Source organism: Phocoena sinus, chromosome 15 (assembly GCF_008692025.1).
Source record: "Phocoena sinus isolate mPhoSin1 chromosome 15, mPhoSin1.pri, whole genome shotgun sequence".
NCBI lineage: Eukaryota > Metazoa > Chordata > Mammalia > Artiodactyla > Phocoenidae > Phocoena > Phocoena sinus.
In genome coordinates, this window is record NC_045777.1 from 68,159,481 (window position 1) to 68,187,011 (window position 27,531).

The 27,531-nt window shown below is 45.5% G+C and overlaps 1 protein-coding gene across 4 annotated transcripts in view; it reads left to right on the forward strand.

Moving 5' to 3' along the window:
• PRKCB (protein kinase C beta) overlaps window positions 1-27,531 on the forward strand; it is a 312,071-nt gene that overhangs the window by 250,659 nt on the left and 33,881 nt on the right. For all 4 annotated transcript variants that reach the window (XM_032603893.1, XM_032603892.1, XM_032603894.1 and 1 more), the window contains 4 exons: window positions 4,762-4,935; window positions 17,886-17,977; window positions 19,725-19,787; window positions 24,880-25,018. In XM_032603893.1, the coding sequence (XP_032459784.1) occupies window positions 4,762-4,935; window positions 17,886-17,977; window positions 19,725-19,787; window positions 24,880-25,018 (468 nt within the window). The remainder of the gene's footprint in view (window positions 1-4,761; window positions 4,936-17,885; window positions 17,978-19,724; window positions 19,788-24,879; window positions 25,019-27,531) is intronic.

Below are 27,531 nucleotides of genomic sequence, written 5' to 3' on the forward strand. Positions count from 1 at the left end.
GTATTTGTTTTTCCCTTTCTGACTTACTTCACTCTGTATGACAGTCTCTAGGTCCATCCACCTCACTACAAGTAACTCAATTTCGTTTCTTTTTATGGCTGAGTAATATTCCATTGTATATATGTGCCACATCTTCTTTATCCATTCGCCTGTCGATGGACACTTAGGTTGCTTCCACGTCCTGGCTACTGTAAATAGAGCTGCAGTGCGCATTGTGGTACATGACTCTTTTTGAATTATGGTTTTCTCAGGGTATATGCCCAGTAGAGGGATTGCTGGGTCTTCTGGTAGTTCTATTTTTTTAACTGTGGCCACTTTTGCTAATGTAGTCACTCTTATTTTTCCCCGATCTTTTTTGAAATATATGTTCTAGAACAGGGGTCAGCAAACTACTGGCGCTGGGCCCACCAGCTATTTTTATAAATAAAGTTTTATTGGGACACAGTCACACCCATTCACTTGTGTGTGGTCTACGGCTGCTTTCCCACTACAGTGGCAAGTTGAGTAGTAGATACAGAGACTGTCCCCTGAAGCCTATGATATTTACTCTTTGTCCTTTTACAGAAAAAGTTTGCTGGCCCCTGTTCTAAAACTTGATTCAGTTCTATCTCTAAATTGTTATTAATGCTTCGTGTGTGTCAGTTCTGTTTTCCTCCAGATGCTATAGGAGAATTTTCCAGAGTTTGCCCCTTTGTGTAGCACTTGCAGGATGTGGGGGGGGGGGTCCTCTGGTACTGGCTATTCTCCCCTCTACCCCTGTGGCTTAGGGCAGGGCGAGGCACTGAGAATCTTCACACATCCCTGTTGATTGACTGAAAGATAAATATCTCTACAAATGCAACAGTATTTTCTAAGGTGTGAAGCACATAGTATTGATTTGCAAGATGATTTTAGTTGAGTAATTGAGTTTTTTTAAGGTGGTACATAGGTGCCATATGAATGATAAGGTTTTTCTCTTTTTACGTTTTCTCTTAGTCTTTCTAATTACTTGAATCAGAAAGTCTCATTTGATGACAACATGCCATTAATAGCTAACATTTGCTAATATCACTTTTTTCCTTAAACAAGAGGAAAACAACAGGCCTGGCTTGGAACCTTCAGCAGCCAGCAGTATCCAGCTAGAATTTCCTAGCACTGCTTTGCTTTTATTTACTTTTCTAAAAAAATTAATTTATTATTTATTTTTTGGCTATGTTGGGTCTTTGTTGCTGCGCGCGGGCTTTTATCTAGTTGCGGCGAGTGGGGGCTACTCTTCGTTGCCGTGCACGGGCCTCTCTTTGCAGTGGCTTCTCGTTGCGGAGCATGGACTCTAGGCGTGTGGGCCTCAGTAGTTGTGACACACGGGCTTAGTTGCTTTGTGGCATGTGGGATCTTCCGGGATCAGGGCTCGAACCCGTGTCCTCTGCATTGGCAGGCGGATTCTTAACCATTGCGCCACCAGGGAAGCCTCCACTTTTATTTTCTTTTATGCTCATCTTCCACTTATGGCTGGTGATTCTGGCTTGCCATTAATGGTGGTGATATAAAATTTCCTTTTCAGATAAATGTAGTTAAGTAAAGATGTGACTAGATTTAAAAAATACTAAGTAAATACCAGTTTAGGTGGTAGGGAAAAAAATGTGAAAAAGGCACGTGAATGATTGAAGTTTGGAAACACTTGCCCTAAAGTACCTGCCATAGATACAAAGCAGTCCCAGTGTCTAGAGGAGGGAGTGACCTGTTTGGTCTACGTGGATCATTGAGGGATAGAGAGGAAGGGAACATCTGAGCTGAATCTCAGATTTTCTGAGCAGTGAAAGCGTGTGGAAGGACACTACAGGCACTGGCAATAGAAGAGCCAGAGGAGAAGAAAGAACAGGATGTGGTCAAGAAATTGTTTGACTTGCGGGAGTCACTGAGGGACTTGAAACATTTGAGTAGCCTGGTCAGATCTGCACTTTTAGAACAATCATTAGCTCCAGCAGGTTAATCTCTCTGAGCCTCAGTTTGTTCATCTGTAGAAGGAGAGTAATTGAAACAGACGTAGGGTGTTCACCCCACCCTCTGGTGCCTGGGGAAATTCCCAGCCATCTGTCCTGCTACTCCTCCAGACAGGGGACTGCATTGACATTCAAGGTGTCCAGGGCCCCTCCCCTGTGTTCCTGGGTGGTGGTGGGGTGGGGTGGGTTGTCTACGAGTATTCTGGGTTGTTAGATGGTACGTTGACCAGTGGTGACGGGGCAGTGGGGTTGCCACACTCACAGCCAGCTCAGCGCTGAGCCCCTCCTGTGTACTTGGGGGTCCTCTCAGCTGATGACTCTGCTTCCATCCTCTTTCAGTCTCTCTACCCTTTCGCCTCTGGCTAAGTCACCTCTCCGCCATTGCCCCAGCCCTGCCTTCTCAGGAATCTGGGAGCAGAAAACCCCTATCTCCAGCCTACTCTTAACATCTTAGTGGAGTCATTGGTTCTGCCTTGGTTGAGGACTAGGGAAGGAAAAACGGCTCTGGGTACCCGTGAGGGAGCAGAGGGAGATGGGAAATGAGCTAAAGACACGCACTCCAGCACTTTGAGCCCTCCTCTGCCATGGGGGCGAGTGGGTCTGCTGTGAGGGCTGAGTAGATGCCCGGCAGGGAGGACCTGCCCAGCTGGCAGCTCGTATTTCTGTGGTGAGGCTGGGGGAGAAAGCAGTCAGAAAAGTCCTCTTGATGCGGAGGTGTGCGTCAGGGACTTTCTCCCTAAGTGCTCTAAATTCCTAGGCCTGACTCGCCCATGGCCGCCCCTGGCTGTGATGAGAGAGAACGTGGTGCGGGCAGGAGACGGGCCTCTGTGAGGGGCGGCGAGCGCAGCCCAGAGCTGCCGTGCAGGAGTCCAGTCAGGCCTCTTACCCTCAGGGCAGGAGCTGAGCGGACTGTGCAAGCTGCCCTCCTGCCTCGGGGCTCCCTCTGTGCGTCACTCCCTCTGGTCCCAGGCCTCTGTTGCTCTCTCTGGTCCTCCAGCTGAGTCAGGGATGAGCATTTCATTTCCTCAGCCACCTAAACTCCTTGAGGATTCTTCTGGAACTCTCACAAGTGGAGTGTATAAAGGCAGAGACCTTGGGATCAGGTAAACCGGAGTTCAAATCCTGGCTCTGTCCCTAACTGAATTTGTGGTGTGACAGGTCACTTAGCTTCCCTGAGCCCCGGGCTCCTATGAAATAGGGCTCTTTTCTTTTTAATTAATTAATTTTTAAACTTATTTATTTATTTCTTATTGAAGTGTAGTTGATGTACAGTATTATATGTTACCGGTGTACAATATAATGATTCACAATTTTTAAAGGTTTATACTCCATTTATAGTTATTATAAAATATTGGCCATATTCCCTGTGTTGTACAATATGCCCTTGGAGCTTATTTTATACCTAATAGTTTGTACCTCTTAACCCCCCACCCCGCTGCTCCTCCCCCCTTGAAATAGGGTTCTTAATGGTACTGACTTCCTAGGGTCTTAGGCAAAGCGAATGAGACATAATAAATGAAAACCATTGTCTGGCACCCTGGTAAGCACTCAAAATATTGTGGTGATTGATATTATTGCCTGCAAAATGTCTGACACAGTACACACAGTATACAGTTACTTCAGTCTGATTGCTTCTTCCTCCAGGAAGCCATCTCAGAAGCCCCCAGACCAGGTTAGGTCTTGTACAGTGTGGTCCCGCCCCATGCTCCCTAAGAGGCTTCTTGAGAATGGTACCTGCTGGTCACTGTTCTCTCTGGCATAGTCACAGCCAGTGCAAATAATGATGTGTCACAAGCCACCCTGATTAACATGCTCAGATTGTGACCACAGCTGCATGAAAGGAAGCCCCAGGACAACAGGAGAGGATGTTAAAATATTACATTAATCATCCCTGTAATTAATGTCCAAAGTCTTCCTTCCTCCCTGGAATGCAGGGTCAGAGAACGTGCCTGCTCATCTAATGCTGCTTCCCCGGTGCTTAGCAGGCTCTTAATGAATATTAAACAACTGAAAGAATACGGAATCAATTGCCCCAAATTCAGTTCTTTCAGGAATTCACTCATTCCCTCCTTCAACAAATACTTCTTGAACACCTACTGTGTGCCAGGCACCATTCCAGACTCTTGGGTTACACCAGTGAACAAAACAGGCAGAGATACTTGCCCTTATGGGGTTTGTATTCTAGTCATGTTTGGCTGGGCATTGATACATATCCCAAAGGGATATCCGAATACTTGCTCATCACTCTTGGAATCATCCTCTATTTTTAAAAATTTAAAAAACAATGTTTTTTAGTGATGCGCTTTTTAAAAAATTGAAGTATAATTGATGTACAATGTTGTGTTAGTTTCAGGTGTACAGCAAAGTGATTCAGTTTATATACCTTTATTCTTTTTCAGATTCTTTTCCATTATATGTTATTACAAGATACTGAATTCCCTGTGCTACACAGTAGGTCCTTGTTGATCTGTCTTATTTATAGTAGCGTGTATCTGTTAACCCCAAACTCCTAATTTATCCCTCCCTGCCCCCACCACTTTCCCCTTTAGTCACCATCAGTTTGTTTTCTACGTCTGTGAGTCTGTCTCTGTTTTGGAACCATCCTCTGTTGATTGGGTTCAGCCATTCAAGGTGCGAGGTCTGTGGGAAACTTCGTGTGTCGTATCAGCATCCACCGAGGGCACGTGGACTAAGCTTGGAGCAGATCTGAGTGACCGTCAGCCGCCTGTGGCTTCCCCGGGGCCCCTTCCGCTACTACACTGACGTGCCCGCTCTCTCGCAGGTCATGCTCTCAGAGCGGAAGGGCACAGATGAGCTGTACGCCGTGAAGATCCTGAAGAAGGACGTGGTGATTCAAGACGATGACGTGGAATGCACGATGGTAGAGAAGCGAGTGCTGGCCCTGCCCGGGAAGCCGCCCTTCCTGACCCAGCTGCATTCCTGCTTCCAGACCATGGTAACCTCCTGGGGGCCTGGGCCACTCCCTCTCCAGCCTTCAGGCTTTGGCCAGAGCTGTCCCGGCAGCGGCCACCCCAAAGGGACACCCGGACCCTTCCCCTCCTAGAGACAGGAAGCTGTCAGGGCCCAGGGACAGCCGCCGCGGAGAATTTCTGAGGTTGCTGCTGAGAAGCGCTCTCCCCTGAGGCAGATGCTGTCTCAACAAAGATAAAGAACTCAGGCAGTTGGTTTTATAACCAAGGGAGCAGGGCCTTCCTCTGGCAGCAAGAGGGGACTTGTGGACAGGAACTCAGGACTCACAATCTGAGATGTACTAGCAGAACTTACAGATGGGGATGAGGGATAAGGTCCTCCTATATGCCCCTGAGGGTCACAGTCGGCCCTGTGGACTCTTCAGATAAATGCACGAGTTCACGTTGCAGGTTGCATGGACCTTCTTGGAGGAGGGGTTGCCTGAGGACACAGCCCTCAGAGGACTCCCGGGGCAGGGGACACAGCCTGGGCAGGGACTAGTGAGGTCAGAACCAGGCTCCTAAGAAGAAGGGGACATCGGTGCACTGTCCGCTATTGACTGTGATTCTACCTCTATCTGTGAGAATAAGATGTCCCTTCAAGCAACTTCTTACCTTTCCCCTGTTCAGACTACACCTTGGTCTCCATACCTAGGGGGCTACTTGTGGCGATCAGGCAACAATTTGGGGACCCATTCACCTCTCCAGGTTCTGCTATGACAGATCCCATTGCCTTGTATCCCCATGTCTGTCTCCTCTGCTTTAAGAGCATGACCTTCTCAGAAACGGGACCCAGCTTACTCAGCTCTATACCTCATCTGTGAGCCTTTCCCAGGTACCAGGCACTGTGGCGGGGCGGGGGAGCGGGCAGGGGGGAGATGAGGCAGAGCGTAAATGCAAAGAGATACAAAGTTAATTCTTGCTTTGGGAGCTTCTAAGGGCCAAAGGCCTAGTGTCTTGAAGATGCTTTAAGGGAGTTTTCAAGATTATTTTGACTCTCTCCAGTTCTCACCCTACATCCTGATTGTAGAGCCCAACCCCCGTGCGAGATGGGACACTATTGCAAGTTGCGTGTACCTTAAAGCTTGGGGCTTGCTCTCTTCTCCAACGTCACCAAGTCCTGTGCTCTGCTAGGTTAGACTGAGTCCCTCCAGCCTAGGAAGACGCAGAACTGGGTTTGGGGTGGGTTTTCTCAGTGCAGACCATACGCCAGGCATAGAACTACCTGTTGTGAAAGGGGTAGAGCCAGAACCCAGCCCCTTCCCTGTTCTAAGTAGTCTTTTGATACATTTGGGGTCAAGATCCAGCTTTGTCACTTTCTGCCTGAGTGGCCTTGGGAAAATTAGAAAACCTCTTGGTATCAGTCTCCTCATTTGTGAATGAGCTATGTCCAAGGTTGCTATGAGGAGGAAATGAGATTATACATGAGAAACACTTAACACAGTGCTTGGTACCTGGTAAACGCTCATAGATGCTGGTTATTCACTTCACAAGCATTTAGCATTGGCCTTGGCCTGGGCCAAGTACTGAGGTATAGTGCTGGGTAAGCTGGGTCCTGTTTCTGAGAAGGTCATGCTCTTAAAGCAAAGTAAACAGACATGGGGATAGTTACAAAACAATGCAATGGGGGGCTGTGATAGCAGAACTTGGAGAGGTTGTTGCCTGATCGCCTCAGGGGCATCTATGTTTTGGGTGCAGGGATGATTTTCTGCTGGGGCCCATTCCCTGAATCCCAGACAATCTCCCTACCACAGGTCATCAAGGGAAGGAACATTCTAGGCAAATGTGTGCAGTATTCCCCTGTGGGGCTTTGGCCCACCAGCCTCTTGTTGGGGTCTGCTGGTGACGAGGGACTACAAGAACATTTTTCACTCCACTGCAGGCAGGACTAAGCGCTGAAATCGTGTTTGAGAAAGTATAGAGCGTGCACCGCCATGCAGAATGGTCCTGGGTAGCTCAAAGGGGGATTTTGGGTGGTGCACAGATTTTAAATTACATTCTTTTCAGTTCACTTTATTTTCTTCTGAGTACCTCGAAGAGAAAGTTTCTGTTTGGTGCTAGCATGGCCATTAACATCTTTTTAACACTTGACTTTTTTTTTTTTTTTTTTTTTTTTTTTGCGGTACGCGGGCCTCTCACTGTTGTGGCCTCTCCCGTTGCGGAGCACAGGCTCCGGACGCGCAGGCTCAGCGGCCATGGCTCACGGGCCCAGCTGCTCTGCGGCATGTGGGATCTTCCCGGACCGGGGCACGAACCTGTGTCCCCTGCATCGGCAGGCGGACTCTCAACCACTGCGCCACCAGGGAAGCCCAAACACTTGACTTTTTAACGAAGAGAGAGGACCAAGCTTCAGGTTCTGAGCTTTGGCAAAGGGCAGTTTCTAAGTCACTGTTTTGCTTTTATTTTCTATATATTTTTACAGATTTCTTTCACTTATGACAATATAAAGTCTTTTCATTTTAAAATTTTGAGATATTATAAGACAAACTTAGAGAAACCACACACAATTGATGTTTTAATAATGAGTTATTACAAGGTTAAGTTCCTCATACCACCATCCAGGTCGAGAAGGAACTTTGGCAGCCACTCTAGAAGCTTCTCTGCGTCCCAATCTCAATCTCCCCCCAAATGGTAGCTTGACTTCCTTGCCTGTCTCTATAGTTTTATCACTTAAGTTTTAGCATCCCTTAGCATCTCTTTCCCATTTGTAGAAATTTGATTTGTCTTTTAATAGGGTGATTTCCCTCCCCATTCCTTCCATCCCTTTCTTTTATCTGCTAAAAATCCTGGGCTGTTTGACCCACAGCATTTTCACAGTCTGGATTTTGCTGAGTGCATAGTCATGGGGCCCATCCACATGTTTCCTCTGTCCTCTGTGTTTTCTGCAAATTGGTAGCTGGACCTAGAGGTTCGGTCAGACCCAGGTTTGACCCCTTTGGCAAGACCATAGATGGCTGTGTGTTTTTTCATCCAAAGTCACATAATGTCCGGTTGTCTCTGTTTTTGTAAAGTGTTGGCAACCAATGATGCTCTGTGCTTAGGTCCATGAATTCATTAAGGATTGTGAGATGGTGATATCCTAATTCTGTCATTCCTTTTTCTTTATTAGTTGGAATTCTTTTATAAAGAGAGACTTCCCTCATCTGTTGCTTGGTCCCCTGGTGATACAGTTCATATAGAAAAGGCAAGATAGATGCATGACACTTTTTTTTTGTTATTTGACAGTTTTCATGAACTGGCTCACTGTTACGCCCCAAAGGTGACAAAAGTTTGCTTTTAAAATAAAATTTTTGAGTAAAAGAATAGAGTCCTTGGGCTTCCCTGGTGGCTCAGTGGTTGAGAGTCCACCTGCCGATGCAGGGGACGTGAGTTTGTGCCCCGGTCCAGGAAGATCCCACGTGCCGCGGAGCGGCTGGGCCCGTGAGCCATGGCCGCTGAGCCTGCGCGTCCGGAGCCTGTGCTCCGCAACGGGAGAGGCCAGAACAGTGAGAGGCCTGCGTACAGCAAAAAAAAAAAGAGAATAGAGTCCTTGTAAAGAAAAATATTCAGTGAGCAATAATTCACATTACATGGGACTTGGCAAAGATCAGGAAGGGCATACATCTTACAAGTCCAAATCCCTGGTGTTACCTTGGGGAGTTAAGGCCTAAAGGTATTCAAGTAGTGACAGAAATGGGATTAGACTAGACTCTTAGACCTCTAGACTCTCTCATTCTCACATCTTCTCTTTTTTTCCATTGGTGGTTTCCAAACTGACTCGTGGACATCACCACATACAGGACAGTCTCAGTGGTAAACAGACTGAGTGGTAAACAAGAAGGAGATCTTGTTCTCAAGGCTGGGCTAACTTGGAGCAGCAGTTTTCAATTTTAGTTGGATGTGTTGAGATTGGGGGAACTTGGTCATTTGTGACTAATATTCATTAAGTACAGTATCTTCATTTGTAATTTACTGTTTTAAACATGATAGAGTAGAGTGGATTTGAGGCTCTTCTTTTAACATTGAGCCTTGGATTTCATTATGCTTTCTGGAATTGGAGAGTAGGGTCTGGGTGTGTATGGAAATTGTGCAGCACCCTGGGTCCCCTCCAGGAGTTGTCACCTGCCAGGAAAGAGAGATTAAGAACCGAGAGAACGTAAAACGCGAGAATTGAGTGGATTCGAGTCTTGTATGGGGATGGAGGCCTCCTACTGAAGACCGACCCACGGTCTCCCACTCCAGCAAGGCCAGGGATGGAACAGGTTGCTTTCTTGTTGGTGAGGATCAGATGAAATCGTTAACTTATGTTGAGGGGCTGTATTGTTTGGGGGCAAGATGTAACTTTAAATAGCAGAGTTACGCTTGGCTTGGGGAGATACACTCCCTGCCAGCCGAGCTCGAGGCCCTTGGGGGGCTGAGCGGGGTTGGCTGAGGGGAGAGCCGAGACCCTCCCATCTCACGTCCACTCAGCAGCAGGTGCTCATTGAGTAAAAGGCCCCCACTGAAAATTTTTTTCATTTACTTTTTCTTTTGGCTAAGCACATATATTTTAATTTTACATAAATTTATTTCAAAGACCTAATAATGCCTACTACACGTGAAGCACAGGACCAACCATCATAAGCCACATCCGTGGCAGCCCTTGCATGGGTCCCGACATCGTCCCAATGTCACAGACGGGCACTGAGGCCATACAGCTAGTACGTTTCAGGGCCAGGACTTGAACCCAGGCAGCCTGGCTCCGAGGGGCTTTACACCTAATCACTGCACTGTGAGGCCTTTTGAGTGTACGTTACCCGATTTCCACTCCACCTGACACGCGTGGGGCAGAACCGCCAGCAGCCAGCCTGTCTCCAGGCTCCAGCAGGGGCCCGACGGCATCCCTCACCTGGTGCTTCCTCCTTCAGCTTTCCCATCCCTGGAGTGGATCTGACTTTCTGTCTGTGCATCTGCCATCCTGTGGGCCTTTGAAAACTCTGTTTCGTTCCACCCTCACGAAACATCTTGGGTGGAAGGGATTATCTGACACCCGACTTGGCAGGTGAATGGATTGAGGAACTGGGATGTAGGGTAGTTTTCCCTGGACACAGCACAGGGTCACAGGCCCACTGAACCCAGAGCCCAAGCTTTTGCTAGCAAATTATGTTGAGTGGCTACCAAAGTGGCCTCAACAGGGATGATCAAAACCAGAGAAAGCAGCAGCCTTAGTGTGTCAGCCTGTGTCAGGCACTGCGCTCAGTGCTCTACAGGTAACCTCTCATTTTATCCTCCTGACACTTCGACTGGGTGGGCCCTGTGACTACCCCGAATGTATAGATAAGGGCGCTGATATTCAGAGAAGTTCGGTAACTTGAGCAATGCCACACACAGTGAGGGGGGGTGGCACTGGCATTTGTTCTGTAAGACTCTAGAACCCCAAACCCCGAAGCCTTGCTATCCTGCCTCTGCCTTACTTCCAGATTCCTTTTTCTAGTTTAGAAATTATCTTCATTGTCATGATCACATTTAATTTTAACAAGAACACCACAAGCACGTATTACTGTCCACACTTCTGCAAAGGAAACCAACCCTCAGAAATTTGAAATGCCTCAGGTTACACTGTCGGTAAGTGGCAGGTGTCCTAATGCCCCTTCAGGTGTTCTTTTCACTATGAAAGAGTCACCTACTTACCCCACAAGGATGTTGCAATGATTGGAAAGATTTCGTGGTGGGAGTGATTTTCAAATTTAGGGAGCCCTGCCTATAGGTGAAACAAACCATTGTTAACCTGGCTCAGGTGAGCAGGAAGGCCCATGACGGTGGTCATCGTCTCACTCTCACCTTCTGGAGTTGCATATCCTCTGACCCCCAGACTGGTGCTCCAGAGGTGGAGACGTCCTGGCTGGAATAGGCAGTATCCCTAAAGCCAGCATCCCTGAAAGTCAGATCATTACTGCCAGTCTACAGGGGGTACTAAGGCTTATTGATTCTGTCAACAAATATTTATTTGTTGACATAAATGTGTCAGGACCCAGCTGCATCCCTGTGAGGGTACATCAGTGAACAAAAGTCCCCTGTTCCTTTGGAATTTACATTCGAATGGAGGAGACAGATAATAAACAATAATAACAAAAAATAAAGGGGGGAGAGATGGATGGATGAAGACAGAGATGCTATTTTTGATTGGATGATCAAGGAAGGTCTTTCTGATAAGGATGACATTTGAGCAGAGACCAGAGCAAATGAGGGAGCGAGGCACGTGGATGTCTAGGGGCAAAGTGTTCTAGACAGCAGGGAGAGTGAGTGTAAACGCCTGAGGCAGTGACATGCTCGGCATATATGAGGAGCGGCAAGGAGGCCAGTGTAGCCTGAGTGGAGCGTCATTTTGTATTTTGTGACCCAGAATTCTTTTATGAATCATCTACCTTTAAAAAATGACAAATTTATTATAACATGCTGCAAATTTGATATTTTTTTTTTGCTAGAGACTTAGAATTTGGAAGATAAAAGATCCTTGATAAAACAGAAAAATCTTGAAGGTGGTCAGAATAGATAAAAAGGAAAAAGACACCCTACCAATATACAAAACAATTTTTGTCATTCTTAAAACGATACACATTTAATTTCTAAAAACTTGTTTAGAAAAGCAAAGTTACGTCAGAAGTATTCTTAGACAACTGGATTTTAAAGACCCTTGAAAAGCATGCATGGCACAATGTTAACAGAAAATGTAAGATATTACATTCTATTTAAGAGATTATTCTAAATGTGTTAAAATTGAATCTGCACACGGAAAAGAATCAGAGACACAGATAAGATAAATCAAAACTTTGATTTGATTTAGGGAGGGGCCAGTGGACAATTGTCTTCATTTTGAATTTATATTATTTCAGGAGAGTCGATAATAAAACAAGTTAAAAGTGTTGAATGTGCCACAAGATGGCAAAAGTTAATACTCAAATACACAGATACAAAAGCCATCAGAAGGGGGTTGAATTTTTAGAGAATTGCTCATGAGAGGAACTGATCTTCGGAGAATGGGGTTTAGGCCAATTGTTCTAGAAGCACAAAGGGATAAGCACCAGCTTCTCAGTCAGATAAATCTGGGTCTGTGATTACTGGCTGTGTGACCTCCAGGAAGTCACTTAACAGATCTGCATATTCGTTTCATCATCTTTAGAGTGACATAAGAAGTGAGGATTAAAAGAGGTGGTGTGGGCTTCCCTGGTGGCGCAGTGGTTGAGAGTCCGCCTGCCGATGCAGGGGACACGGGTTCGTGCCCCTGTCCGGGAAGATCCCACATGCCGTGGAGCGGCTGGGCCCGTGAGCCATGGCTGCTGAGCCTGCACGTCCGGAGCCTGTGCTCTGCAACGGGAGAGGCTGCAACAGTGAGAGGCCTGCGTACCGCAAAAAAATAATAATAAAAAAAATAAATAAAAGAGGTGGTGTACAAAGTGCAGAACAAACAAAAAGGGAGGCTACCTGCATTATTTGAGCTGGGCTGGAGGGGCACCTGGCTGGAGGGGCACAAAAGGATTATGTTTCCTCCAGCCCTTTTGCAGTTTTTCCCGGGTACAATTGTCAGCCCAACACATTCATGCAGTTTCCCAACCGCCAGTGGGCACAGGCAGTTAAGTCTCCTAAGCAAAACATCTATTTTAAATGTTTTCTTTTCAATTGAACATATGCACTTCTTTTTTCTTTTTTTTAAAAATAGAATTAGATTTTATGAGTCATTGAAGGACAGGAATTACTTCCTCCCCAAATTTGCTGTTGTAGCCCAGCAAGAACTCAGTTGCAAGGCATGCCGGGAGGGGCTTCAACCCAGAATGCGAAAAGGGACAGGGAGGGGGATGAGGATGATTCCACTTGTAGAGTTGGCCCCTGACGACATGTCCGTTGAGCACTGAGAGTGTCCAAGTGGTCCTGGTAACTCAGGGTCAACTCTGGGTTGGCAGCAGTATCCAAGGATATAGTTTAATGTGAGGGCGTTGCTGTAGAAAACTCTTGGCCGTAGTCTCAGTTGGCCATGGTTGAGTTGCAGGAAACAGAATACCTCTTCCAAATTAGCTGATGTTAAAAAAAAAAAAAGAATTATTGGAAGAAAAACAACCCAAAGGCAAAGATGTACCTGAGCGTCATGAAGATCTAGAAACTGTAACTTCAAAGCTTTCTAGACTGGATTCCTTTTTCCTTGCTTTCTTTGTTTCCACCCCCACCCCCACCCCCGCTCATGGTAACATGGCTTCCCTAGTCCCTCGCTGTTTGCCTATCCACCAAATTCCCCGAATTCCAATTCATACACAGGAAAGAGGATCTGATTGAGTCAGCATAGGTCAGTTGTTTTATTCCTAGCCCAATCACCTAGTCATTGGCTACTAATTCAGCAGGAACCTTTAAGAAGGGGGTGTATCTACAGGGAAGGAATAATTGGCGCTCTTGTCAGGTGGGAGACGCCACCTTGAATCCAAGGAGACCAACTGGGTCGGAGCAGGACATAGCCTGCTGCTAGCAATGCAAACATGGTATTCAATGCATCCAAGGAGAGGAAGCTGGAGAGAGCTTGATAGGTTTCTGGGCCTCAGGCAACTAAAGCCATCCAAGAATCTTGAGTGCAGGAAAGGACCCAGGAATGCAACCCAGGCATATAGAGCCGGGGGTGGGGAGGAATAGACACAGCCTGGTTCTCTCTGCCCTCTTGATGGTGGCTTTTGCATATTCATCCAATAATCAAAGGTCCATAGAATTCCAAGGAAGAAGAGAGATGGCCCTAGCCCTTGAGAACTTTGCTCTCTGTGTGGAAGGGCAAAGCTTAGAAAGCAGAAAATACAGTTGGAGGAGCATCAAGTTGCTTGATTCTGATAGAGATTCTTAGGCTATAGAATACAGAGGAAAGAAGGTGTCCACACGCTCACTTCAGTGAGCCTCTGTGAGTTTGCATGGACTCCATGCATTATCTGTTACATCTTTGCAAACCCATATGGAAGAGAAGCTATTCCTGCCCCTTTAGGAAGGCAGGGGAAGTTTAAGCAACTGATGTAAGGTCTCAGAGTAAGTAAGCAGGATAACCGGCACTTGAACCCAGTACTAGCTCATGCCACAGCTAAGGCTCTTAACTGCACAGCTTCTTGATAGAAACAGATGGATCTTTGCAGTGAGAGGAACAGTTTACAGACAGGATTGATTCACTGACCAGCTTGGAAAATCACTAAAGATCATTAAATAGATTAACGCTTATGCAACTCACCTTAGAGCAGGGTACACGCTTAGAGTTGCCCACATTGTTGATTTTCTCTGTCCATGGTATCTTATTAAAAGTGGCAGGTGTCCTCCTGGCAGTCACATGGACATGGTGTCACATCCCACTTTCAGCTGTCTTGGAGGAACAGTGATTATCTCTTTAAATGCCGTGCCCTATCCAAGGCCTCCCCTGGTGAATTCTGCACATGCAATCCAGCCATCGTTTTAAATCAGACTATCGTCATATTCACACTCCAAATTTGAAAAATTCTATCCAACCATTTTGCACGCTACGGTGACAGACAGATATTTAATTTTATTTATTTACTGATTGAATATGAGCGGTCACGGAGAAAGGAAATTTAAAATTAACTGAAGTCGTTTCACGCTTCAGAGACAAGGGCAAGTGTGTAAATGAAGAGTAACCGCAATAACGATGATAATTTGGAAGAAACACTTTGGAAGTTGAGCAGACCGGCTAGTTTGAAGAGAAAGAAAGATGGTGAGCTTGCCTTTCGGAGCTTTTAATTGGAGTTGACAGTGGAACACCCACGTAGAAACGTCCTGTAGCCAGCTGGAGCTGACTGGAGCTCAGGAGAAAGGGAGAGGATAGAAATTGAAGTCGAGATTCATCAGCCTAGAGCGATGAGAGTGGATGTCTTGAGCTGTGACAAGTCCTCTTTGGAAAACAGAGCAAGTAGCAGGAACCAAGCTGGACTTGGAGTCCATATTCAATACATACTTTCCGATGTCCATGTAGGAGAGGCCAGCAAGTAGGTCCTGATCCAAACCCACTGCACGTGACTATGAGAAAGATCTGTGAAGCCTTGGAATAATTTTATAGGAAGCGTGGGGAGCAAAGTCGGATTTCAGGGCACTGTGGGGGGAATAATTATGTCAGAATTGGAGGTAGTGGGTGAGCTGAAGTCCCTCTCATGAAATTTCTCTGAACACATCCTACTTTAGATGATGGCTTTAGTTAGTTGTATATTAACCATGATTCTGAATTCCTATGGAATTAACCAAGATTCTGAATTTTCTGACGGCAAGACCTGTACCTTATCATTTTTGCCCTTTTAACACCTAATACCATGAATTGCAAACATCAATCCTCAATAAAAGTTCTAAAATTCACTTCTCTGCTCAAGATGGACTCTAGATTGCCATTGGCAGTGTTTTCCAAATTTTGATGTTCCTTGCGTTGGAGTGGGAGATGAAGTACATGGGCAAATTGCATTTATTTTAAAAATAAGTCATTTAAGGGATTGATGTACCAAAGCCAGACTGGTGATAGCATGGAGTCAATAGACTCCAGAGAGGCATTTATTTTTTTACAGAGACAATGAATCTCCATTTATGACTTTGGTATGAAGTTTTAAAATTTTTTAAATAACTGTGTTTAAGTAAAAAAAAAAAAAGTAAGGTAAGTTAATAAAAAACATTATAAAATAAGTAAATTTTAGTAGATGATTTAGAAGAACATGGTAAAGGTCTTAACGTAAGTGAGATGACTGACATTTGGGTGGATGGCCTTATGCAGTTCATCATAATCTGATCCCATGTCTTGATCACATCTCCTCTTTTGTAACTCCACGCATTCTACTCTCCCTCTACAGGAATAATAGCCATCAAAGCAGGGGCTTCAGTGCTAGTTATATTTTCAATATGCATTAAGAGAAACACAAAACTCTAAAGGTAAAAACATAGCCCACCTAAAATGATCTCCCACCCCATTTTGGGAAACATTGCCATTTGGAAGTTTATCTGGTCTCCCCACTTGCCGGGGGGAATCCTTAACATGGGGCACCACGGATCATTTACAGTAGCATCTCTGGCAGTAGAAGAGCCTGGCAAACAGTGGGCATCATTAAGTGTTTGCTCGGAAAATGAAAGGACAGCAAGATGCCAGCCATAATGTTTAATAGCTGAAGAACTGGTGTGCCGACGCCACACTCAGTACAGTTCGAAGATGACAGATCTCAGGGTTGCCCCGAATACAGTGAGTGGTAGAAACAGACCACAGAACGTGGCATTACCCACTGTGGAGCTGTCTCCCTGATGTGGGGATTCTGACTAATGAGTCTGGGGGGGCAAGTTGAGTTCTTCCAAGCAGAAAGCAAGCAACTGAAATCTCTCCCTCACTTTCTTCTCTCTCTGTGGCCGATGCCATCTGCTAGTTTTAAAAATAATTTTTAAAAGCAAGTGTTTTGGTTCTCTTCAATGTGCAGCAAAGACAGATGCTATTTTTAGGCTTGTTTTCTATCAGAAAACCCCCAAAGAACCAGGGGCAGGGTGTCGGCAGTTCTGGCTGACTGTCTCCACTCTGCCACTAACTTGTAAGTGACCTTTTTGCAAACCTCATATGCCTTGGAGTGGAGGGTTCTGCCTCTCAGTAGAGATGTTGAGAGGGTGAAGTAGAGTCGGGCTGAGAAAGTCCTTCGACATTTCAAAAATGATTGATTAACCTGTACCCGTCCCTTGTGGTCTGCCAGCTTTTTTTGACGTCCCTTCTCTTCTCCCCTGGACTGGAAGCTCCCAGAAGGGAGGACACACCCACACGTCCATACAATGTCTGGGTCAGAACCTTACACGGGAGGCTGGATAATACGAGGTTACAAGTGTAGACTCTGAAACCAACCTGCCCGGGGTTCAAATCCTGCCAGGGGGAAAAGGTAATGTTTGTCATGTTGGGTTGTTCAGAGAGATAAATGAGACAAAATATGTAAAGCGCCCATCTTAGTCACATCGTGCTTGCAAGGTGGTAGCTTCGTTTCGTTGTTTTTATTCTAATTATTATACACTCAGTACACATTTGATAAATGCACACGTGACTGTTATATGTAAGATAAAGTTCTGTGCACTGTAAGGAAGACTTTTTTTAGTGGTGGATTAAACCTTTGTTGTATGGCCGCCATCATTGTTAGAACACTTTACATACGTCATCTTGGTACTTACTCTATGGGCAGGTGGGTTGTGTCCACTTTACAGGTGGAGAGAAAGCTGGAGATTTGAGAGGTTAAGTAACAGCTGTTTGCACAGCTAGTAAGTAGTGGAAAGAGACTTCAAATCCCATACTGATTTCATAGGGACCCTTTGCCCTACACATCACTTCTCTGCCACCCCCCTCCTGGTCTTACAGCCCCGTACAATAGCTTGGCGACTTTTGACAGCAAACCCCCTTTTACACAGTGACCCAGCCACCCTAATATATAAGTAAAACAGAAACACATATTTCACAACGTGACCAGTCCCGGAAGCCACACACTGTCATTTTTACAATATCCTATTGGTTACACAAGTCAGTCCAGTTCTCAGAGGGAAGGGACTACACCAGGATGTGAACACCGGGCAGTGGAAATCACAGGGGACATGGTGGAGGCTGGCTCCCACAGCTTACCTATTACCTGTATATGATTCACTTAATAGTCTCCACTGTTTATTAAGATAAGATTTACTAAACAATGATAGCCACTAAGTCATGAGATTAATGTGCTAATTATATTTTCCAGTACCGACAAGTATAAAGTTAGCGTTATTAATTTAAAAAAACAATTCACATACTGCCTGTGGTCACTTGCATACTTCCAGTGGCACAAATACTCCGCTTGGGGAAACAGTGCACCCAACCTGTCATAGAGTCCTGGTGGTTTTGATCATAAATCCCAGCTATTACCTGCTCTCCATTTGGACCCCAAGAAACTGTAAGAGGCTGACTTTGCTCTTTGCTGTCTTCTCCCAGGACCGCCTGTACTTTGTGATGGAGTATGTGAATGGTGGCGACCTCATGTACCACATCCAACAAGTGGGCCGGTTCAAGGAACCTCACGCTGTGTAAGTGAGAACTGGTGCTGTGCTTTTCCCTTGGGATAAATGGGTGGGTTGTTAGTTCTTTTGGGTTCTTAGTTGAATAGGGATTTTAAACATCTTGAGCTTTTTCTTTAAACATCTTGGGCTTCTGAGAAATACATGGCCAGGGCAAAGGGTGTTCTGCTGAGATGGGATACTTCTTTCTTTCTTGACACCAGCTAAGAACTTGAAGCTTGAAAGCCACAGCTATTTCTTTATCTCTAAGTTTCTTGGGGCCACGCTGCGTGGCATGTGGGATCTTAGTTCCCTGACGAGGGATCGAACCCATGCTCCTTGAATTGGAAGCGCGGAGTCTTAACCACTGGACTTCCAGGGAAGTCCCTATCTCTAGGTTTTGCCCCTGGCTCATGAAGAAAGCCCTATAGCTTCCTTGGGGAATGTCATTGTAGGTTTTGTGTATTCCTTTGCTGATGTTTATTGAGAGCTTACTATGTGCCAGGCCCAGAGAGTTTTTAGAGACTTGATCAAGGTCACAGAGCTAGTGTGAGGCAGATCCAGAATTCTGACCCAGATTTTCTTTGCTCACGTTCTCTGTCCGACACCACTCTCCCTCTTAGATGCCCTCGTTCCAGGGAGGTGAAGGCGCAAGCTGCATAGAGACTACGCTCTGTGGCTCTTGGGGTGGAGAGACTGACTCTGTGTCTTTGGAAATCTGTTTCCCCTGCTGAGCTCATGCTGTCCCCTTCAGTCCACAAGGCAGCTGGTCTCTTCTCTTTAGAACACAAATGTCATCCTGTTTCTCCCGGCTGTTGGAGAACAGGAGCACGGCAAGTCATAGGATCAGCAGGGCTAACCTCTCCTAGGGAGTTTGCCGGGCTCTTATCGTCCCGCTAGAAAGCTCTGGAGGCTCATCTAGGGCGCCATCCCATCATCGCAGAGGCCTGCTGACTCCCGTTCAGCTCAGCCTTGCGCCCCTCCTCCCACCTGCCCAGGTCATGAGCACTGATTCTGATAGGGTTTGCATTCTTGTGCTTCCAGGTCGTGCCATTTGTGCATCTTGGCACAGTCCTAATGGGTTGGCTCTTCTTGTAGTTCGGACATCTAATTGACCACTGACCTTCGCTCCATTATCACACAAGACACATTGTCAGGACATTTTACAGAGCTCCCCAAAGGCCTGCCTAACCTTTGTAACGGGGCTTTCTGGTTCTCTCAAAAATCTGTTTCCTTCCGGGCCCTCATGAAGAGCTTACGCTTTAGCCAGCTGCTGTTTCCAATACTGGCTGTGCCATTCATTAGCTGTATAACTTGGTCAAGTTATTTCATGTCACTAAGCCTCGGTTTCCTCATTTGAGGAACAGGGAAGTAGTAGTATCACCTACCTTATAGGATTGTTATTTAGATTTAATCAGATGATAACCTGAAATGATGCAAGGTTGACGGTAAGCCTTCAGCAGATGTTAGCCATTATCATGCTGGAGTCTGGAATGATCATTCTCCAGCCAGTTCATCGCATCCCGTGGCCTCCTCCCCACTAAGCAGGTGCTGAACCTCTGCCCACCGCATTTTTGTCCTTAGCCTCATAGCTCTGTAAACCCTGTTGATCCGTCCAAACTCTCGTACTTCGTTTTATGAGATGTATGGTTGACCATCCATGGTGGAACATTAATGCCCTATGCCCAGTTCAATATTGTATTGAGTTCTGAGAGTTGCCAAGCATATGGTGTCCTTGAATTTCTCCATTGCTTTTTTTTTTTTTTTTTAATTTCAGATTTTATGCTGCGGAAATTGCCATTGGTCTGTTCTTCTTACAGAGCAAGGGCATCATTTACCGGTAAGTGAACCCTGCTGTACTTCCCGTCTCCTTGGTTCCTAAGCTCCTCCCTTCCCTGCCTCTTTCTTCAACTGCTTTTAAAATTAGAATCCACGGTGGGGGAGGAATCCTCCAGTGCTAACTTGGGCTAACTTGGGCTCTGCCAGGCAGCATTGCCCACTGCCCTGGCAAAGTTTGGGCAGCTCTATACGATGACAGATCTTCCTCCAGTGGTGGTTCAGAGCCTCGAATGTGAGACCATTTGCTCAGAGGAGGGGGCTCACCCCTGGGGACCCAGCCCTTCTTTCTCTCACCCGTGAATCCCACATTTGGGGAGCAAGCAAAGAATCGTGGCTGGCAGAATGTGCTGGATCATATTATTAGGAAACAAATTTCTTTCTTTCTTTCTTTCCTTTTTTCTTCTTTTTTTTTTTGCTATGTAACTACAGTTTGGAAATGGATCTCTGAGTAGCTTGCCCTGAAAGACGGGATTAAGCTCAGGACTTGGCATTTGCCCGTTTTTGCAGGAGCAAGTGTATGATCATAGCCGGATGAGTCATCCCATTTTATATCTCATGCAAGCAAACCATGGAGCCCGGGGCTGCTATTTGTCAGTGAGTCCAGGCTGTACAGTTCTCCTTACACTACACGGATGCAAATGCCAGTGCAGGCTTGCGTTGGTTTGTTATGCAAGGGAGGCTGGCGCGTGGCACGGGGCTTCCAAAGAGCACTTGGCATGGGCGAGGGTCTATTTAAAAGATCCTGAAGAGTCATCAGAGTCCGTTTCATTCATTCATTCATTTGACAAACATTTATTGAAAGCCTACGGTGCTGGCCTCTAGTCTAGATGGTGGGGATACAGCGTGAAGAAAACAGACAAAGCCCCACCTTTGTAGAACTCATATTCCAGTGGTGGAAGACAGATACATAAATCATACAAATACAGTCTGTCGAGTAGTGAGAAGTACTATGGAGGAAAGTCAAGCAGGGGAGGGGTCTGGTGTGGGCTGGGTGGTGGTGGGTTGCCTGTCATTCTGTACAGAGCATGAGATTAGGGTCTGAAGAGTTAGGGAAGACGTCGGAGGCCCGGTCTTCCTAAAGCAATTGAAGGATATGGGACTAAAAGGCATAAAGAGATCAGCCTTGGTGATCTCAAGGCAGAAACTGGAAGTGAGGCTGTGGGCCCTGGTGGGATGGAGGGATGGAAGGTGAGGGCCTTGCCAGAAGCCTGCAGAGTGCTGGGGCTTTTTTTCACTCCATGAAGTAGCACATCCGGAATGCACAGAGTCCCCACTCTGCCTGTGTGCTTCTGAATGGAGGAATGAAGGTCAGGAAGCCACGTGGCTTTACGTGGTACAGTGTGATCTCAGTGAAGAAATAGAAACAGAGAGAGTAACCATAATCATTTAAACTGTAAATGGTGAGGTCATTCAGCCCATGCTTGTCCTCAATGAATATGTGTCACCACGTATGCATGAGACGGGACCTGTGAAGCCTCTAATTCCCCCAGTTTCTCCCTTGACTGTCATGGTGGGAGCATCTTGTGCTGAATGTACACATTATCTTCCATACGACATGACCCCTAAATTCAAGCCCGTGACTTCCGCTGGTGCTTACCCAAAAAACCGGGGATCATGGGTAATTGTTCACTCTACATGGTTTTCACCTTACGTGCTGACATTTGAACCTAATTCCTATACGAGATGGGCCTCCACCAGAATAGAATCAAGGCACTCAGGCATTGCTGAGAAGATTAAACAGGGGACTGTAGGTTTATTGGAAGAAAATCCAGTCCCAGTGGAGGAAACAGGAGATGAAATGATTAGAGTCGTTGCCAACAGGGTTGGGATTGAAGGTAAGGTTTCCAGTCTAGCAGGGAGCTGGATTGGGATCTGGGGTCCATTTGGTCCAAGTCATAAAATGCAAAGATTAGCATTCTAGGTGCTAGACCGTGCCTAAATGCAAAGCTTTTTCTGCTAACGACACATTCTCTTTCTTCCTCCATTATTTATACATTTAGGGCATATTTATCACTTTTTTAAGCCACTCAACATCTGAACCCCTTTCATTCATGAGTAAGAATGGAGTCCATATCCTCCTCTAAAGATTTAACGTGCCAGATACTTTCACAGCCTCCCTGTAGGAAGAGCAGACACACAACTCAGGCTCTGATACTCATCACACTCACTGAAGACCTTGAATCAGAAGTTAGTGACCAAGAAAACAGAGGCTGTAGAATCGAGAGGGGCCATAGTCAATCAGCTATGTCTGGTTTCCAGAGGCATGAGGGGAAGCGGTTCTTAGCAACAGCATCCAGAGCCCAGTGTTAGGGCTTCATGGAACAAGGGATGTTGTCTGTGCCCAGTGGTGACATCAGTGGCATCTTCGCTGGGGCATCTCTGTGCTGCAATTAGGCATTGTTCCTGGCTGTGTAGCCTCCAAACCTGATTCTTCCGCCTTTTTGGAGATTCTCTGAGCTCCCCAATTCCCTTTTAAAAAATTCCTTTTTCGGCTGAAATAGTCAGAGTTGGTTTTTGTTGCTCACAATCAGGAACTTCAGTGGAGACAGTATTTGCAATTGATAATCAAGTGAAAACTGTAAAAAAAATTTACATGACAGAAGATGTATGGTTTTTTAACTTCATAGAGATTGGTTTCATGTTGGTAAAGTCTTTAAATGTTATAAATCCCCCTCTTCTTCATTTGAATCTCTAGTTATTTGGACAGTTCTTAAGTAAAGAGGATGAGGAATCATGCTAGACTTGCACTCTCTGAGGACCATGGCTGGAGATGTTGGTTGCGGGAGGACAAACGACCCTTCCAAACTTAGTGTCTTATTTGTAGATTACCGTCTCTGGAATGTGTGTTGATTTTGCCCTTGCTGGATTTGTGAACATGAAACATCTGACCAGCAGGAATGAGGATTTATTATATTAAACAAAAGAATGGAGTGGGCTATCAAAACACTATTATGTGACAGTGAATATGACCAGGGCGTGCTCCAGCCCCATGACCTGCTGGCTCTTAGCACCTCAAGCTCCTTTTCTATAATAGATGAAGATGTCCTCACTTACAGAGTTGCCCCAGCTGCCTCTTTGGGGGCATGTGGTCAAGCTGAGGGGAATGTCATGGACCTCTGTCAATCAAATCACATGCAGACCTGGTATGTTTAGGTGAAACAGGTTTCTGCAAAGTCAGCTTTTCTAAGTTCCAAGCTGGCCTTCAGAGACCTCTGTGGCTTGTAGAGAAGCATGAAGGCTGGATGTGGGTAGCACCATGGACAGCACCAGAGATCGTGGAATGTTGCTGTTGGTAAACACTGGGGTGCAAGTGAGCTTCCCCTTGGATGAAGAGACCTCACAGATACAGATAGTAGATGCCAGGATATATTTTCAGGTTGTATTTGTTTAGTTGAAGATGATGACAGCAACTCCATTCAAACTAACTTACAGTAAGGGAGGCATTTTCTGGCTGACACAACTGAAAAGTCCAGGGGGCAGATCTCACTTCAGGCCTGGATGGATCCAGTGGCTCAAATGATGTTATGAGCATTTATTCTCTTTCTCTAGGTTCTGCATTATCTATACTAGCTTTCTTCTCTCCATCTGTGACCCCTGGCACTTCCAGCCTTACTTTCTACTACCTGAGCCATCCCAGTGTAAAAAGAGCTCATCTCTTTCCTGATGGTATCAGCGGAAATGCCAGGGCTGATGTTGATGTTCAGAGGCTTTGAGTAGCTCATAGTGGGTCACATGGCCATTCCTGAACCAGTCACTGTGACCAGCAGGATTTCCACTGGCCAGGACAGGACCACATGACCACTCCTGGAACCAGAAGTTAAGAGCCGCATCACCAACCATGAGAATCAGGCAAGGTGGTTCTTGAGAATCAGGCAAGGTGGTTCTTCAAAGGAATATTAGGATGCTTGAGAATGGCTTGAGAATCATGGAAGGTGGTTCTTCAAAGGAATAATAGGTTGCTCTCACCCCAGGATGCTAGAATAGGCAGAAGCCGCAGATGTCCACCACCCAGTGAAGATGATTTAAAGGAGAGATCTGAACTGAACAGTAGATCCCTTTACCTCTGAGGAAGTTGGATTTCTAATGGGATTGAGGAAGTCTGGCCCATAGATCGTCCCTACTCACTGATGCTGAAACACCAAGTGATGACATTGGAGTCAATGTTTAGGGAGGAGGAAAGTGTGATGATATTGGAGTCTTCGGATACACTGGGAGTGTGCAAGGGTCCCCAAACATCAAACTCTCCTCATCAACATGGATGAAATAAAAAAATGGGAGTGTAGCCCGTGTCACTTAGGACATCGCTCCATGGAGGTGACACCTTCCTGACACTCTGTTACAGTAACCTCCTTCAGTTCCCGTCCATCTCATCATTCTTTTTATTTCCTTCGTACCATCCATCAGAAGCTATAATAAGCATGCTTATAGATTTGAATACTTGGTAATTGTCTTTTCCCTTCTACTAGAATGTAATCCTAACAAGAGCAGGAGGCTTGTTTATCTTGTTCATAGTATATACCTCACTCAAAGCCTGTCACATAGTAGGTGTGCAACACATATTTTTTGGTTGAAAGAATCAGTAGAAACTCCTGGGTTCATGGCCTAGGAAATGGCTTAGGAGAGCTTGGGGCACTTGGTGTTAAATAAGATGCTCTCAATCCATTTTTTTCTCCATGATTTTCGAGATTTTTTTAAAAATAAAAATGTGTGTAAAACATATCTTCCTACGAAATGTAAGCGGTCCTGAAGTTGCAGAGGTCAACTCTGGAGATGCTCCTGGATACAGGAAGCTTCTATGGATGCTCTGTCCTTTATTTAGCTGTCTGTGGATCACTCTTCTCAGAGCTGCTGTCTCACTGTGTCCTTCTAAGACGCTTGGCACAGTTGGCTCTGTAGGAAAAGCAAAGCACAGGGGTTTGTGCACCCTTGTATCTCCCTGCCAGATTATAAGCTGTTGGAGGGCAAGGGCTGGGTTGTACCCATGGCTGTGCCCCCAACACCCCTGCTGTAGTGTCTGGCGCATAATGAGTGGCTGTTGGTTGACTTGAAATAAATAGCATTTAATTAAATCTCTAAATCTTCTGTCTGCACAGAGACCTGAAACTTGACAATGTGATGCTGGATTCTGAGGGTCACATCAAGATCGCTGATTTCGGCATGTGTAAGGAAAACATCTGGGACGGAGTGACAACCAAGACCTTCTGTGGCACTCCAGACTACATCGCCCCTGAGGTGAGCTGATGCCAACCCCTAAGGCGTGTCTGTGTTGCGTTGATGTACTGATGTCTCCCCGGGGCCCTAGGTGACCACATAGGAGCTGGGAAGGGTTCCGGGGGTACCTGACAAGCAAACCTCAGGCTGATCCTTCTCCTGTCCTCTAAATTATTCCTTGCGATCACACATGAAAATTAGCTTAGCACACATCCAGAAGCTCAGGCCCAAAATACATCAAGGTTTGGGAGAAAATTTAAATAAAACTCAAAAGAACCATCCACCACACATCAGTAAAATTCTTCATCAAGCTGCTATGGCTCATGGCCATAGGATACCTCCTAATTATGACACTGAGACATTTGTTCAGGGGAGGGAGGGAGGGAGGGGGAGGGGAAAGGGATTGATTGATTCTCTGGACTGACTTATGACACAGGATCTGTGTACTAATAGGTATGCAGTAGTTGTGCTAAATCCTAAAAGACTCAGAATTTTTCTTCCTATGATTAAGATATAAATGAAAGTGTGAAGATTTATTTTAGTGCCTCCCTGTTCCTTCCCAAAGGAAACGGTCAGTTGCAGAATGGATTTCCCCAACATGTCATGGTACAAAAATTTGTGCCAGATGATAGCCTTCCTTTTTCTCTGAATTGGTGCTCAGAAAGGTGGCATTCTGCAATCTGTTACTGGATTTTTATGGAAAGGAACTGAGAGCTTGGCAGAGAGTCTGGGAAATGGACATTCTAGAATTCCTCTTTTCCTGACTGTGAAGGCTTCATATGTAACAATGGTGACGGGAGGCCCCATGTCACTAAGTAGCTTGGCACTAAATTTAAAACCTGCATACTCTGTTACCAAAGCTGTTCCTCTTCTAGGAATCTAGTTTGCAACACACACACACACACACACGCACTCCATACGTGGAAGGATATGTGTTCGAAGTCCTTTCTTCATTGCAGCACTATTTTTAATAATGAAAAATAGGGACTTCCTTGGCGGTCCAGTGGTTAAGACTTTGTCTTCCAACGCAGGGGGTGCAGGGATCGATCCCTGGTCGGGGAGCTAAGATCCCACACACCTGGCTGCCAAAAAAAAAAAAAAAAAAACTGAAACATAAAACAGAAGCAATATTGTAACAAATCCAGTAAAGATTTTAAAAGTGGTCCACATCAAAAAAAATCTTAACAAAAAAATAATGGAAAACGGAAGGCAACCTCAAAGACGATCAATAAAGGAACAGTGCTACATTGCATATTAAGAAATACTGTTCAGCCCTTACAAAGATCAGAGCACACCTGTCTGCACTACCTTGAACAGTGTTTGTTGATTAAGGGATGGGCAATAGACTGAATGATTTATAGTGTGGGATACTATCAGGCATCTGTATATGCAGATGTGGAAATACCATTGAGAGAAAAAAAGCAAGTTACAGAATGATAAATACAATATGATACCATTTCTGGAAAATAACCCTAATACACAGAACACTGCTATATGTTTCTTATGAGTATGTAGATATGCATGCAAAAGTATAGAAGATCTGGAAGATTACAGACTGATTTTACAACATTGGTTACCTCTGAGGATAAGGCCATCGTAAAGGGGAATTTAGCTTAATCTGTGTACTGTTTAAATTTTTCACAAGGTAAATGTATTTGTGTATTACTTGAGGAACTGGAAAGTAATCCTTTAAGCACTTAATCCTTTATTAGGACCCAATGGAGTTATCCCCGTGTGACATACATTCGCTTTATTATCATTTTGCTGATTAGAACATCAGACACAATTCCTTGATCTGCCATGAGTTCAGTGATCTCTGGTTCACAAGTCCCGCTGCCCTTAACAGTCACCTGGGGAGCTTTTAAAATGGGGATGTCCAGGCCTCACCCTAGGGGCATGGAATCAGAATCCCTGCAGGGTGGGCCTCCACATCTGTGGTTTTCAAAAGTCCCTGGGTGCTCGTCATGCCGGCAAGCAGGAGCCCCGACTTGTGTTACTGGGGAAGCTGCATCCTCCTCCAGCTCACAGCCCGCAGCCCGCTGGTGAGGGGAATAAACTCAGGTCAGGTGTCCCCCTGCTTTGCCATTAAATAACCCCATCGCCTCCGGCTCCTTCTTTCACCTCGCGCAGGCTCTGTTTCCCTTTGTAAAAGGATTAACTTGTTACGTTGTCATGAGGATGGAAGGAGACATGAAGTACTTTAAAAGTGGTGAGGCTGTGTGGGGGGAAACAGATCCTCTAACACACAAGCGCTGAGAGTATAAATTAGCACAGCCACTTGGGAGTTTAATTTGACAATTCTTCTTAAATTTAAGATTCGTATTTTTAACGACCTGATCACCTCTGTATTCAATTTGTGTTTAATCAGATAGTGCCTGCGTGTAGTAAAAGACATACAAGAGTATGTATTGCATTATTCCTAATAATGGAGAAAATAGGATGCCTGACAGTTAAATGTGTGCTGCATTACTTATGAAATTGATTTATTAAATTGATTTTATTAAAAAAAAAAAAGTGTGAAAACACTTGCAATA